The 14,538-nt window shown below is 38.4% G+C and overlaps 1 protein-coding gene and 2 pseudogenes across 1 annotated transcript; 2 read left to right on the top strand and 1 right to left on the bottom strand.

The window, feature by feature from the left end:
* The first annotated feature begins 4,742 nt into the window (after nucleotides 1-4,742).
* Nucleotides 4,743-5,330, top strand: LOC143858278 (pentatricopeptide repeat-containing protein At2g20540-like). Its single transcript, XM_077368926.1, has one exon. The coding sequence runs from the start codon at nucleotides 4,743-4,745 to the stop codon at nucleotides 5,328-5,330; it is 588 nt and encodes a 195-aa protein (XP_077225041.1).
* A 93-nt stretch (nucleotides 5,331-5,423) lies between these two features.
* On the top strand, nucleotides 5,424-6,083 carry LOC143858277 (putative pentatricopeptide repeat-containing protein At5g40405 pseudogene; annotated as a pseudogene).
* A 795-nt stretch (nucleotides 6,084-6,878) lies between these two features.
* Nucleotides 6,879-12,182, bottom strand: LOC143858276 (putative glycerol-3-phosphate acyltransferase 3 pseudogene; annotated as a pseudogene).
* Nucleotides 12,183-14,538: the final 2,356 nt, after the last annotated feature.

Genomic DNA, 14,538 nt, shown 5'->3' with positions numbered 1-14,538 from the left:
CTCTGGAATGATTCCATTCCATCTTCACCACCTCCTTGAACGAAGTTGAGGTTAGTCCCTTCTCCATTTTATATTTTCTTGAGGTTATTCCTTTTTCTATTTGGGTTTAGGGTTCTTTTGGATTTAGGGTGAGGTTTGAGACCCTCCATCTCCATCTTCATCTCCTTGAACAACTATTCCTCTTGTTCTCAACTAACATATTTTCGTCTATCGTTTCTTTTTTATTTCCTCTGGTTCGGAACCACCATTAAGCCTCTCGGAACCACTATTGACACACTTGGAACCATTATTAACACCCTCCGAACCACTATTCAGAGGGTTGCAATAGTGGTTCCAAGGGTGTGATATTGGTTCTAAAACTGAATAGTGGTTCTGAAAATCAATATTTGTTCAAAAAGCCTCAATACTGGTTCAACAGTGGTTCCAAATGTCTAATAGTGGTTCAGAAGGCTTAAATAGTGGTTCTATGGGTCTAATAGTGGTTCCAAGGGTGTAATAGATGTTCAATAGTGATTCAAAAGGCCAAAATAGTGGTTCAATGGGTGTAATAGTGATTCCAAGGGTGTAATAGATGTTTCAACGGTGGTTCCAAGAGTGTAATAGAGGTTCTTAACCTCTCAACAATGGTTCTAAGGGTCTAATAGTTGGTTCCCAATGTCTAACAGTGGTTCCTTTAGTATAATAGTAGTTCAAAGGGCCTCAACCATGGTTCTGACATTGTAATTAGAGGTTCAAAACCTCTCAAGAGTGGTTCCCAATGTCCAATAGTGGTTTAGAAGGCCTGAATAGTGGTTCCAAAGGTGTAATAGAGGTTTTTAATATAATAACCAGTAAAATATATATATATATATATATATATATATATATATATACAAATAAATAAAAATGGCCTCATAGGTGGGTAATCATCGGTCATTACTCATTTTTCCCCGAGTTAATCGGGCATGAGGACATCTGGCATAATGGGGCGTACGCGATTCGAACCCAACGCTGAGCGAGGATTGAACGGCTTCCTACCACTAAACCACCGCCTCAGATGTCAACTAAAAATGAGTAGATACTTACACATATTAAAAATTACCAATAGTCACTATTCATAATTACTATTCACAATAGTCACTATGCAAGATTACTATGCAGAAATACTACGTAAGATTACTATGCAAGTTCACTATTGAGATAAACTATTCAAAATTACTATTCACAGTAGGACCCACCGAGTACTATTCACAAGCGGATCCCACCAACAGTGGGTCCCTCATCAGCGGGCCCCACACAAGCGGGTCCCACCAACAGTGGGTCTTACCACCAGTGGGACCCACAACAAGCAGGACCCACAAATAGCGGGATCCAACGCCAGCGGGACCCATCACTAGTGGGAACCACTATCAGAAGGACACACCGCAACCACTTTCATTAACTCATTGGTTAAGCGGGTCACTCCACAACCACTATCATTAATGAGTAGTTGCGCTTCACCGACGAAAATAATAATTAAATAATATTAATCATCCTGTTACTATTCAAGCAGCATTTACTATTCATTTATTTATACCTTTATTATTCCTATATTTTTGTGAAAGCATTTAAGAGAGTAGTTGTGAATTTAAGACTGTAGTTGAAAAAAATACCTATAAATAGAGGAAGAGAAGAAGAAGAAAAAAATAAAAAAGAGAGAGAGAGAGAGAGAGAGAAAAGAGAACGAGAGAGAAGAAAGAGTAAGAGAGAGAGGGAAAAAGAGAGAGAGGAGAAGGAAAAGAAAATCCACTTCATCACTACCAAGATAAGTCTTTCATATAGATAGTTAAAGTATTTATTATGGGTAATATGGTTGGTTCTACCACCTATGTAAATATTAGGATAAAGCATGCATAAGAGGCGATAACTCGCTATAGATTATGCAAGTTTTATCATCTTATTTGAACGGTGAAATGCTAGCATAGTAACCGTAAAGTAAACTTTAATCAAAGAAAGACGAACTGCTGAGCATAGTAGCCCATCTTATTTGAACGGTGAAATGATAGCATAGTAACCGTAAAGTAAACTTTAATCAAAGAAAGGCGAACTGCTGAGCATAGTAGCCAAGAAATAAACTAAATCAAAGAATGGTGAATTGCTGAGCATAGTAACCTGTGGGGTCCACATGAATAGTAACATGTGAGGTCCATATGAATAGTGCATGCTGGGCCCTATGATCTTAAAAATTTAATAGAAAGAACACTGAACACAGGGAACATTATTTTGGACATAGATGGACATTACCTGGACAGAAAGGACACTGCCTTAAAATATGAATTTGATAAAATTAGAATATATTTACAGGTTATCCACTCCAAGGTATAAGCTCAAACAAACCTGTGACCGAAAAACTATATGTAAGGGTTCTCTTCCATTGATTCTCTTTTGCTATATGTAAGGGTTTTCTTCTATTGGTTCTCTTTTGCTATATGTAAGGGTTTTCTTCCATTGATTCTCTTTTGCTATATGTAAGAGTTCTCTCCATTGATTCTCTTTTGATATACTGGATGTGAATATTTCATATTCTTTTATTCTCTTTATACGCAATTGCTATAAGAGTTTCTATCCTTCTAAGATCCACAACTGATGAGAATCCAAGGGGGATCCTTTCTTTCAGACCCCATTCCTTTCAGATAAATGATTTTACTGATAAAGCTATAAATCTATTTTGTATCCTCGAAACTTGTTTCCGTGAGATATGTTTATGTTTAGAGTTTATCTTGTGATACCCTAATTCTGAATATGGACTGAGTTATGATATGATGACGGGTGGACGCGTTATAGTCCTCCATGTGCACTTGGGTAAAGACGACTCTAGAGAGTGTAAATCTAGAGGATTATGAGCCGAGGTATGGCTATGAATGGGCCGAGATATGGCTATGAATGAAAGCATCTATGCTTAATGAAGTCTATATATATAATTCTATATATAATTCTTGATATCAAGTTCTGTAAGTTTTCTCTATACGTTTGGAAAGTATGTTGTGCTTATTCTTTCTTTCCATGTTTATAATGTGAGATGTCCTATCTGCAAAATATCATGTTCTTATGAGCTTGACAATTCTACATCACTTGTTGTTTATACCCTACTGGGCTATTTGAGCTCACTCCTTTTTCCTTGTTTTATTGTTCCAACCCCCAGGTGAAGTATAGATGAAAGATGAGGAATGCTAGAGTTGAATCCAGAACTGTTCTAAAGGACAAATATGTTTTAAATATGTATCAACTGTGTCTTCAATTAAGATGTAATAAGTTAGACCTAATTTCTGTAAACCCTCTAAACGTAGTTGTTGTATTTGAGATCTTGGGAATAATTAAAGTTTTTGAGAAAGATGATGTAATATTCTTCTACGCACCGAGTTGGTATTTCTAAAAATCCTGGACGTTACATTTAACCTCTCAATAGTGGTTCCAAGTATCTAATAGTTGTTCAGAGGGCTTCAATAGTGATTCCAAGGGTGCAATAGTGGTTCAGAGGTTCTCAATAGTGGTTGAAACACTGTAATTATGTCTAACAGTAGTTCCTAGGGTGTAGTAGTAGCTCAAAGGGCCTCAACAATGGTTCAAACATTGTAAATAGTTGTTGAGAGGGTCTAACAGTGGTTCCAAGGGTGTAATAGTGGTTCAGTGGCCCTCAACAATGGTTCAAACATTGCAAATAGTGGTTGAGAGGGTTTAATGGTGGTTCCAAGGGACTGATTGTGGTTCAAAGGGTCTCAATAGTTGTTCAAACATTGGATTCATTGGGTTCGATTCCATCTAAATAGGTCTAAACCATTCATCTCCTTATAAATTGTCTTCTTGTTTTCGAAATCTCTGTGAACACCACAAATCGGACGGTCAAGATCATTTGATGGGGTTTTTTAGACATGGTCCATCTATAGGGGAGCCCCTTACATAAATTGATCTCGATCCATCATTGTAAAGGTTTACCTATTAGTGGGGGCCACTATCTCTATGATCCAAACCATTCATCTATTTGGCCTTGTTATGGATGGGCCGTGTCATCAAAATCCACTCTCATTGGACGATTCTAACCCTCCAACGGTCTATATTATTCACGGCAATAAATTGGACCCCACTTATACGGTTATACTTTCTACCTGCTCTTATTTTGAGAATCGATTTGTGAGATCAAAGCTGATTATTAATCAATTTTGAACTCACAATCAGTTCTCAAAATCCAAAACAAACGGGGGTTATCCTCTGCTATTTAGATGATCTAAGGTGTCTTTAGGACCCCTAAAAAAGCAAATCATTGATCTTATAGATAGGGGGTGCATGTGGCATGAGACAAGATCATATGGGGATCCTCAAAAATCAATGGTCTCAATTGCACATGTATAGTATGTATCTTAACAATGATTATTTCCACAGTAAACTCATAAGTATAACCTCTCAATTCTTAGTGTTGATACATTTTGGCATAGTTGATGTTTGCTCACTATCACATGACAAAAGGGACTGAGTGCAGTGGATTATTTACAGGTTCCTCCAAAGTGAGAGGCCCTATCGAATCGAATTTCATAATCCAAACATGCAAGAGGCTAAGCAACTTCACGCCCATATAATAACCATGGGTCTCCAACAACAAGACCTTTACCTACGTAAAATCATCACCTTCTTTGCCATCTCCAACCCCTCCTCCCTCAACTACGCTCGTTTCATCTTCGACCACATCCAAAACCCATCAACCTTAATCTACAACACCATGATTAGAGCCTATGCTACAACCCCAAATCCCCTCCAAGCTCTACAACCAAATGCAAAAACAAGGCCCCCCACTTGATAAATACACCTTCCCTTTCTTGCTCAAAGCTTGCTCCACTCTCCCCTCACTTCACAAAGGCCAAGAGACCCATTGCCAAGTCATCAAACATGGCTTCCATACCGATATCTTTGTTCAAAACTCTTTGATCAATCTCTATGGATCCAATGCCGACATCAAGACGGCAACTAGAATTTTTGATATGTTCGAAAGAGATGTCGCCACTTGGACTACTTTGGTTACTTGTTATGTGAATTTTGCCTCAATCGAGTCCGCACGTCAGCTATTTGATGACATGCCTATGAGAAACATTATTTCTTTCAGCGCCATGATTGCCGACTATGTTCGGCGTGATCTGTTTAAGGAGGCATTGAGATTGTTTCATGACTTGCAAATTGCGAAAATGGAGCCTAATGGTTCTATATTAGTGAGTGTTCTTTGTGCTTGTGCTAGTCTTGGAGACTTGGACTCTGGTAGATGGATTCATTCCTATATCATGAGAAAAATCCGAACGAATCTGATAGTAGAATTACTACTGCTCTAATAGATATGTATTGCAAGTGTGGAAAATGCACAATTTGTTTTTGCGGGCGCTAAGGAGAAGAAAGTAGGCGCGTGAACGGCTATGATTGCCGGTATGGCCATGCATGGACTTGGTGAGAGATCAATTGAATTGTTTGAAGAGATGATTGGGTCTGGAATTAAGCCCAATGTTATCACATTCATCGCGCTTCTCTCTTCGTGCACCCATTCAGGGTTGGTGAAATATGGTTTGCGGTATTTCAATCGCATGGAGACTGAGTTTGGGATTGAACCCACAATTGCACACTTTGGTTGTGTCTTTGATCTCCTCGCTCGAGGCGGATTGATCGAAGAAGCGGTTGAATTTATAAAAAAGATGCCAATGAAGACAAATGCTGCCATCTGGGGTGCTCTTCTTAATGCATGTAGGGTTCATAGGAATGTTGAGGTTGGAGAATTAGCTGCAAAACAGCTCATCAGTGAGGAACCTTTGAATGGGGCTGTTTACATGGCATTGTTGAATTTGTATAGGGAGGCAGGAAAGTGGGGTGATGTTGAGAAGGTGAAGAAGGAGATGAAGGAGGTTGGTTGTAGAAAGAGTCCTGGCTGTAGCATGATTGAAGTGAATGGTGTTTTTCATGAATTTGTGGTGGATGATAAGTCACACCCACATGTATTAGAAGTATCTTCGAACTTGGGTGAGTTAGTAATGGAAGAGAACGAAGATAAATGGGTTTTTACAAGACCCAAGTTTGTAGTGTGGGATGATCTGTAGCTTCTTAAAAAAAAATTTCTAAAATGCCTTAAACCCATGGAAGATCCAATATCTAAGGTCTGGGATTCAAAACCACTCTATCTTGAAAGCAACAAAAGATACTCCAATTGGGTTAGTTCCTTGATGTTTGATAAATTAGGAGTTGATGACATTGTATAACAATATATAAAAAGACCCTATTGGTATTCATGAAATGAGTCAAGTACTGGATTAGCTGACATGAAATGAGTCAACTACTGGATTAGCTGACATGAAGTGAGTCAAGTACTGGGTTAGCTGGTTCGCTCAACACCATACTGCATTGCAAACCAGTATGTTGTGGACCGGTTCTGCAATTGGGTTTGTGGTAATTCTTCAAAACTAGCAAATTGCGAATAAGGATTAAAGTTAAGCAGTTTGATGTAAAACTTCGACTTTCGATTTTCTTATTTACAGCTCTCTTAACATGGGTTCACTTTCCACTTCCAAGTCTCTTAACTTTCCACCTCTCAAATAGGGATTCGAGGAAGATTTGAACAGTTTTCGTGGGTTTTCCTGTCCACGAACCGAAGACAGAGCCAAAAGGAACCAAACAAGCAAACTAAAGAGAATAAAATAAGTAAAGTGGAAGAGAACCAGATAAGCCTACATCAAACGAACTCGCTTCAAATGAAAATTGAAAAGTGAAACCCAAACCAAGCCAACCGATGAACCAGGTAACGTAGGTAAAATAGAACTGTAAAAACCCTTTGATAGATTGCCACATCAACCATAAATAATCAAACGATGGATCAGAGTCAAACAATGGATCAGAGCTTGTGAGAACAAAATACGTATACTTTTCATTAAAATCTTCCACTTCTATGTCAGCCATAGGTCACTAATTGTGACATATAGAGTTATTCGAATCAACATGAGCACACTCATATAAATTACAAACTTTGTAACATTAACAAACACAAAAAGGTGAAAAATAATACAAGGGATTGGTTAACTACATAAGATCTACTCTAATTTTCACTCACTTTCTTTGTGGTCGCACTCGCATAAATTACAAAGTTTGCAACACTAACAAACACAAAAAAGTACAATATAATACAAGAGATTGTCTAACAACATAACATACCATCCCTAATTTTCTCACATTCACTTTCTTTGTGGCCCGTTATTAGCAGCAACAACAGCATCATTTTCAGCCAGCACCAAGTACTTGTCCTTCCTAGTAAATCCAGTGCACTCAAAACCCAAAGCCCCTCCAATTTTTCCTTGCACAAGGTTAGCCACACAAACACTAGATTCATCATCAGACTCCTTGATCACCTTCTCAAGAAACTCAACCTCATAAGTAGGCAAGGGGTTCATGAGGAAGAACAGAGGATCCAAGCACTTGGACCCACCAGCTGTTGTACCGTAGAACATGCTGACGTGTGTGTCCATCGTTACCGGAACAATCTCATTGCTCAGTTCTGCAAAGAGGGGGCTGAACCTCAGAAGAAAAGGTTCTCTACAAGTAGTCCCCTCTGGGCAAATCACAAGGTCTCCCTGTCTTAACATTTTATCCATCATCTTCTCGTCTTCCTCTCTATTTCTAATCAGCCTAATAGTTTTGATGGGTGCTAGTAGCTCTGAAACTCTACTAAGGCTGTAGGTAACTGCTGTTAGAGGCTTGTTTAGTGCAACTGAAAGATAGATAGGATCAAGGAGTGTTCTGTGGTTACATACATAGAGAGTGCCTCTTGGTTCCTTCATATTTGAAGTTGAAACAAAGGGAGAGCTAGGTTTTTTCAGTCTAAGCTTCATTCCAGTGAAGGAGACTATGGGAACACCTATCTTGTAGGGTAGTGATAAGGCCACAAGGGCTCTAAAGATTGCAAGTAGGAACCCCAATGGGACCCACATGAACATGACTAGGGTGGCTAGAGGTGTTGGTCAGAAAGCCAATCTGCCATCATGGAAAATCAAAGGTCTTGGGTATTTTTTCCTTGGCAGGGAATGATAGGTTCTCTTGTCAGATTCAGTCACCATATAGAGTTCCTGGTTCAACATTAAATAAAAGAGAATTTAGTTTTTAACTGAGAGATGAAAGAGAGATACTTCCAACATAAACCAAATAAGAGAAATTGATTGATGAATATGAGATAAAAGAAGTCATGGATATCTTACATGTAAGCCAGAAGACATCTTTTAATTGGCTTGGGTCCATGAAAAGCAAAATTAAAAAATTTATGCAGTGGGAGTTGGGACTGATATTTCCAGCCCCTTTCCCTGTCTCCTAGCATTTCCACCCCCTTCGTTTAGTCTTTTTCCTGAAAATCACTTTTCTTTTCAAGAACAACTAGAGTAGGTGGAACTCATTTTTCAGAATAAAAAAAGTAGGTGGAAACTGTAGTCATTTTCAGGAAGATACAAAGAAAAGTGGGTGGCAATACTATCTCCTTTCATGCAGTACACTTCGGAATGAACATTGGTCCTTTTATTCTCTATAGACCCAATAAAAAGATGAAAGAAGGGAGAAATAGAATAGAGGAGGCATACCGGTGGTTGTTGAGCGGCAAAGATGGAAGGCACAGAATGTTGCAAGAAGAGCGACGAAGAAAAACTTTAGTCATCTTTGAAGAAAGGCGTTATTTATCTTTTATACTTTAACACTCCCCACACGTGTGGCCCACTTGGCAAACACGTGGCACATGTGGCCCCACTTTAGGCCCACCATCGCATGTGGATTTTTGCTATCCGGGAGGTTTGAACTCAAGACCTTTGGCTCTGATACCATGTTAACTTACCAACTTCTCCAAAAGCTTAAGCTTTTGGAGATAGGCGTTATTTATCTTTTATACTTTAACATTCTTCTTCTTCTTCTTTTCCATCAACCCAATATAATCAGGGGCAGAACTACATATAGCATGAGGGGGGGCCACGGCCCCCCCAAAGATTTGCAAAATCGCTACTTTTAACACCTATAATTTCGGATAGAATTTTAAAAATCTCAATTTTATCGCTATAAAATAGGGATTTTATTAAAGAGAAGTGATATTTCCCCATCTTATGAATAAAATCCCCCTAACGTATCCCTATAAAAGAGGGATTTTACCCCCTTTACGTTTCTAACGTTTTTAAGAAAGGTTAACTCACAATTCTATCGCTATAAAATAGGGATTTTATTAAAGGGCAGTTATATTTGCCCATCTGACGGATAAAATCCTCCCCCCACAACGTTTCTGTGAGAAAGGTTAACTACTATCGCGGAAAAATTCAGCCCCCTTTATGTTTCTAAAGTCTATGAGAAAGGTTAACTGCTCGAGGATAAATTCATCCCCTTACGTTTCTCTTTGCCTTTAAAACTTAACGAATAAAATTTCTATTTTCTTTTGCTAATTGAATCCCTATTTTTAGGGTTTCTATATTTTTTTGGAACTCTTCTGCTCCTCTTTTCCTTGAGTGCTCAAGAAGGATTTCTACGAAAAAATTGCTTGAGTTGCTTCAATCTCCGTCGCAAAAAGAAGAAGAAGAAGAAACAGAAAAGGTTAGTTCTATTCTTTTCTTTTCCCCCTTGTATTTATAAGGTTTCTGATTCTTTTCTGTTCTTTTTATTTCATTTTTTTTTCTATGGTTTATTAATTTATGCTTCTATTTTTTCTAGGGTTCTTTTCCTCTTCTGATTTCCTCTTTTTTTCTTTTTTTTTTCTTTTTTTTTTCTTTTTTTTTTTTGAGATGGAGAAGTAGAGAGATTTGAGACTTGAGAAGGCCAATTGAGATCAGGGTCGAAGTTAGAGGAGTCTGGACTCGGTAACATTAACACCATGTTTGGCAGCATGAATTTTTTTTTCCATGGAAAAATAGTTTATAATGTGGTGAGAGAGAACCAGAGGAGTAAGGAGGGTGAGAAAAGGAGAGACTTAAGGGGAATGTGCTATATAGGCAAAAAAATTGCCTTTTTTTCACTGGGCGATGATACATTCAAACCCCCTATAGGATAATTCGCATCAAATTTGGGCACATTTTGAAAGCCAAGCTCTACTCTTAATGAAATTATGTCTAATGATATGGATATGTGATTTGGGCTCTTCATTATTGAGTCCAAAACCAATTATTTGACATGCATTTTTTTCATTGGCCGATGATATATATATATATATATATATATATATATACATGCATTTTTTTACTACTAGTCCGTCCCCCCAGGTGTAAATTCTTGGTTCCGCCCCTGAATATAATACCCACCAACAACCTCCACCTTTAAATACTCCTTCAAAAACCCCTCCACCATCACCCTTGGCAAACCAGTCACACCCACCCTTCTCCCAGCCCTTATCAAAACATCAAAACTCTCCAAACTAACATCCTCTAAGAAGAACTTGGGCAACACACTTCTCCCAACTCTAAAACCCACTTTCTTAATCCCACAAAATGAAACTAAAACCATAACCTTGAGTGCCATTTCATCACTAATAAAACAAAGCAAAGGTACAAAACCAAGAGAAGAAAAGCCCTCAAAAGCCCTCCAGCTTCAAATGCCACAAGCATGAAATAAGGGAAAGTGAAATAAGACTTGAGCAGAGCACCCTCAACGTCACAAACCAAGGTTTGCTGAGACAGCTCCTCTAGCTTGCACTCCGGTAAGGGAGAAGAAGGGCTTTTTTGTAATTGGCAAAAGGGTCTATGGACATTTCCCTTACTACGTTGGAAGGAAGGTTGATTCCTTAACCTTTTGAGGAGGATTCGAAAGAAGAAGACAAGGAACTTCAAGAATGCCTTGGCAGCCATTTTCTTCCTTTGCTCCTTGATAGTTGATACAACGTTGGACACTAAATGGGCGCTTATAATCAAGGGGCTATCCAAACAAGCCTTAGCATATGTGAAAAATACATATTATGCCATACCGACTTGGTAAAGTTGTGGTGGGGAGAGGGGGTTAGTTACTTACTTCTCTAGTCGAAGTTGTGGTGGGTGGAGGGGGAGGGGTTGTGCACCCCCTTATTTGTGGATCCTATGATAGAGCTATAGATATTATATCTAAATAGGAAGTGATATATTCGCCCCCTCTTCTTCAATGGGCCACACCACCCTCCTTTGGTTCATTTATGACTACTCTTTTAACACAACAACCGGTGGCCCAAGGAAGAAAAGGGGGCAAATATATCATTTCCCTATGTAAATATCTAAAGTAAAGAGGACTGCTAGTAGAACGGAAATCCATTTTGTGTTAAAAAAAAAAAAAAAAACAAGACTCCCCTAACGTGTGACACGTGCGCAGGAAGACAAGGCAAAGAACTCAGATCCCCACCCATGAGCTTGGTCTAGACCCTTCATTAACGTGGTCTCCATTGTAAAAAGGCCACAACCCAAAAATCTTCTAGAGAAGATGATCTTATCCCACCAATGTAGGGTGTGTTCCACAACCATCTACATAATGCCTTCCGCGACTTTTTTAGGGGTAAAGAATGAGAAAAAATCGGAATTCCAAAAATTGTGTTTGGCTCACCCGACCCACCACAAGCCCTATTCTAAATCTTCCTCACTTTTGCACATTTTAGGCCCTAAATTCATTTGGTTGCAACTTGCAAGTAAAAAAAAATCCATTGATTTTTTGTGGAAAAGGGAGGAGACAAAGGAGGGGACAAGCATTTATTAGACATGGGTGTCATTATGAGTGGAGAGAGGGACGAGAGAGAGAGCACCATTCCCTAGAAAATTACATGGGAGACTTCCAAGGTAATGATGATGTCACCTCCCTTTTTCCACAAAAATCTTTTTGTTTTTCACTAGCAACCAAACGAAGCAAAAAAGATAGGGATTCTAAGCAGACTTAGAGAACTTTGAGTGTTAAGCAGCAAAACTAATGATCATTGAATCACTATATTTGATTTACATCTCTTTTTACTACATGCAAAGCATTAATGAAAAAGGAAAACTTTAAGGTGAAAAACTTCACGTAGAAGTTTTACTCAAGAAATTGTTTTACAATAGTTTTGGGATTGGAAAGGACCTAAAATATAAAAAAAGAAAGAAAAAAGCAAAGAGTATTTTTGTAGTTTTACTCAAGAGCATAGGGTTCACATTGGGATGATATGTGGGTATTGTTTTAGTTCCCATGCATTAACTGCTCCCGCTTGCTCCAACTACCTTTGATTTTTGACAAACTTTCTCAGATGTCCACCCCTCGTTTAACACGCGGCCGTCTTTTGAGAGTTAGTAAGACACCTGTGCGATGCACGGGCCATAATGAAAAAGTGATTGGGAAAAATCTTAAAAACAGAGAAAGTTAAAAAATCTAGGAGATCCCTACTTTCTTATACTCAATCTAATCGAGTATTGGTAAAACTGTAGTCATAAAAGAGAACGTCACAAACAAAAAGCAATTTTCTAATTGCAAGAATGCACGATGAGAAATCATCGGAGACCAATTTTCATATATAATAACTCTTTCCAATATTAGTTATAGTTATCTGATCTTGAGAAACACAAAATGAATAAGATGGGAGAGCAAAGAGCGCAACAATTGAAGACTTCAAGCATAACAAAGTGTGACTTCATTACTACCGTGCTTATTTTGCAAAGGATGGTGAGACTCAAGCAGTGGACAAAGTGTGATTTCATAACTAGTGTGCTTATTTTGCAAGGGATGGTGAGACTCGAGCGCTGGAGATGGAGAGCAACTGAAAACATCTTATTGCTCTTTGTAACCTACAACATCTTATTGCTCTTGAACTATACAAAGTATATGTGCAATGTCATCATACAGTTAACCACCATCTATCTCAAAATATCCAAGTTGCATAAAATGTACTTCATGGCAATAAGCATATGAAAGACAACCAAATTTACATTCATCGATGCTATCAGGGGATTTCCAAGACAAATGGAGAAATAAAAGCAAATTTACATGAAATTCAACAGTAGAAATGTAGCAGATATGATCAAAACATGAATCAAGGGATGAGGAAAAAAAAGGCTTTTGTATAGTTTGTTAGCAACAACTTTTCATCCCAAATCCCCAAATTAGAAAAACAGATTTTGTAACCCAACATGAAAACTAAAAAGAAAATGAAAAACCAAAAAAGTAAGACATGCTTTCTGGAGGACCAGGAGTAGCTAAAAACTTAGAAAGAAGAGAGAGGGGAAAAGAATAATTTTACAAAAAGGAAGCAATTGATAGATACTCGACCTCAACATCAATTTTGAAAGCCACAGATTACTCTACCAACGCGTCCCTTACTCAAAACTGGACCTCTTAAAATCTTTAAACAATCGTATCTTCTAGAATCTGCAAAAGGAGAAAAAATTAGGGTTTTCTTACCAGGTTTTTAAAATCTAGATCAATATACCCAAAAAAAACTTTATTACTCATATCTTTCCAGAATCAATCAAATCCTGATGGATGATTCCCAATATCGAAGAAAAGTATTAAGAGTTTTCTTCTTACCCAAATCATGCCAAGACTAAAAATAGCATTTTCTTCCAAAATAAACTATCATCCCAAAATCGCTGCACCAAAATTTCAGAATCCATCGAGTAAGTAAAAAGGGCAAAAAAAAGAAAAAGAAATACTGCATGTTAAAAACGTAAGCGGAGAAGAAAGTAGAGGTAGCAAGGAAGAAGAAGACCTCCACGGCAAAGGAAAAGTCTGGGTTTTCGTCGACTTTGCGAGTTTTTCGGCGCGAGGCATGGCGAGGTGGGGTTGAGTAATTGCCGATTCAAATGAAATGGTTGGCGGTCATACTTCCCAATAATGGATTGTATGAAGCTACGAAGTGAACCACAAGTAGGGCTGCAACTCGAGCCGGGTTTTACCCGACCCGCATCGATCCGACCCGAAAATAGCCTGGGTTGGGTTCAGGTTTCATGGGTTTTGGGTTGAGCCGGGTTGAGCATTCAAAAGCCCGCATGAATCTCGGGTCGAGCCGGGTTTGAAGGGGCCCGACCCGAGTTACATAAGTTATAGTATGTACATTTTTTTCTACTGTTAGTTAAAAGTTAAAAGTAAAAACCCACACACCCACTGTTATTGTATGTGAGTGTAATTTTTGCTTCTATGAGTTGAGTTGATTCAAGTGTTTGATTGTAATTACAACATTGTTTGATTCAAGTGTAATATGAGTGTAATGACATCATTGTTTGATTCAAGTGTAATGTGAGTGTAATTTCTGCTTCTATGAGTTGAGTTGCCTTGCCAAATAAGGATTGTTCTTAAAAAATTGCGTCAACATGAAAAAATCCGACCCGAGATTTATCATGGGTAGGGCCGGGTTTGGGAATAGTGGGTTTTCCGAAAAAAAACCCGACCCCACCCGAGTTGCAGCCCTAACCACAACCATAGAACCCTCCTAAATACAAAGATGGGTGTTATTGACCCAAATAAAGCGTGGTTCCCACGTTCCTTCTGAGTATTAGTAACCGTTGTATTTAATTTAAAATATAGGGTTTAAATTATTAGAGTGCATAGACTTAATCTTCAGCAGTCGCACTTTCACTC

Source organism: Tasmannia lanceolata, unplaced genomic scaffold (assembly GCF_043159265.1).
Source record: "Tasmannia lanceolata isolate RefF3 unplaced genomic scaffold, GAP_Taslan_0.1 ptg000025l, whole genome shotgun sequence".
In the NCBI taxonomy this organism is placed as follows: Eukaryota; Viridiplantae; Streptophyta; class Magnoliopsida; order Canellales; family Winteraceae; genus Tasmannia; species Tasmannia lanceolata.
The sequence above is the reverse complement of the archived record's forward strand: the minus strand, read 5'-3'. Positions and strand labels throughout refer to the sequence as shown.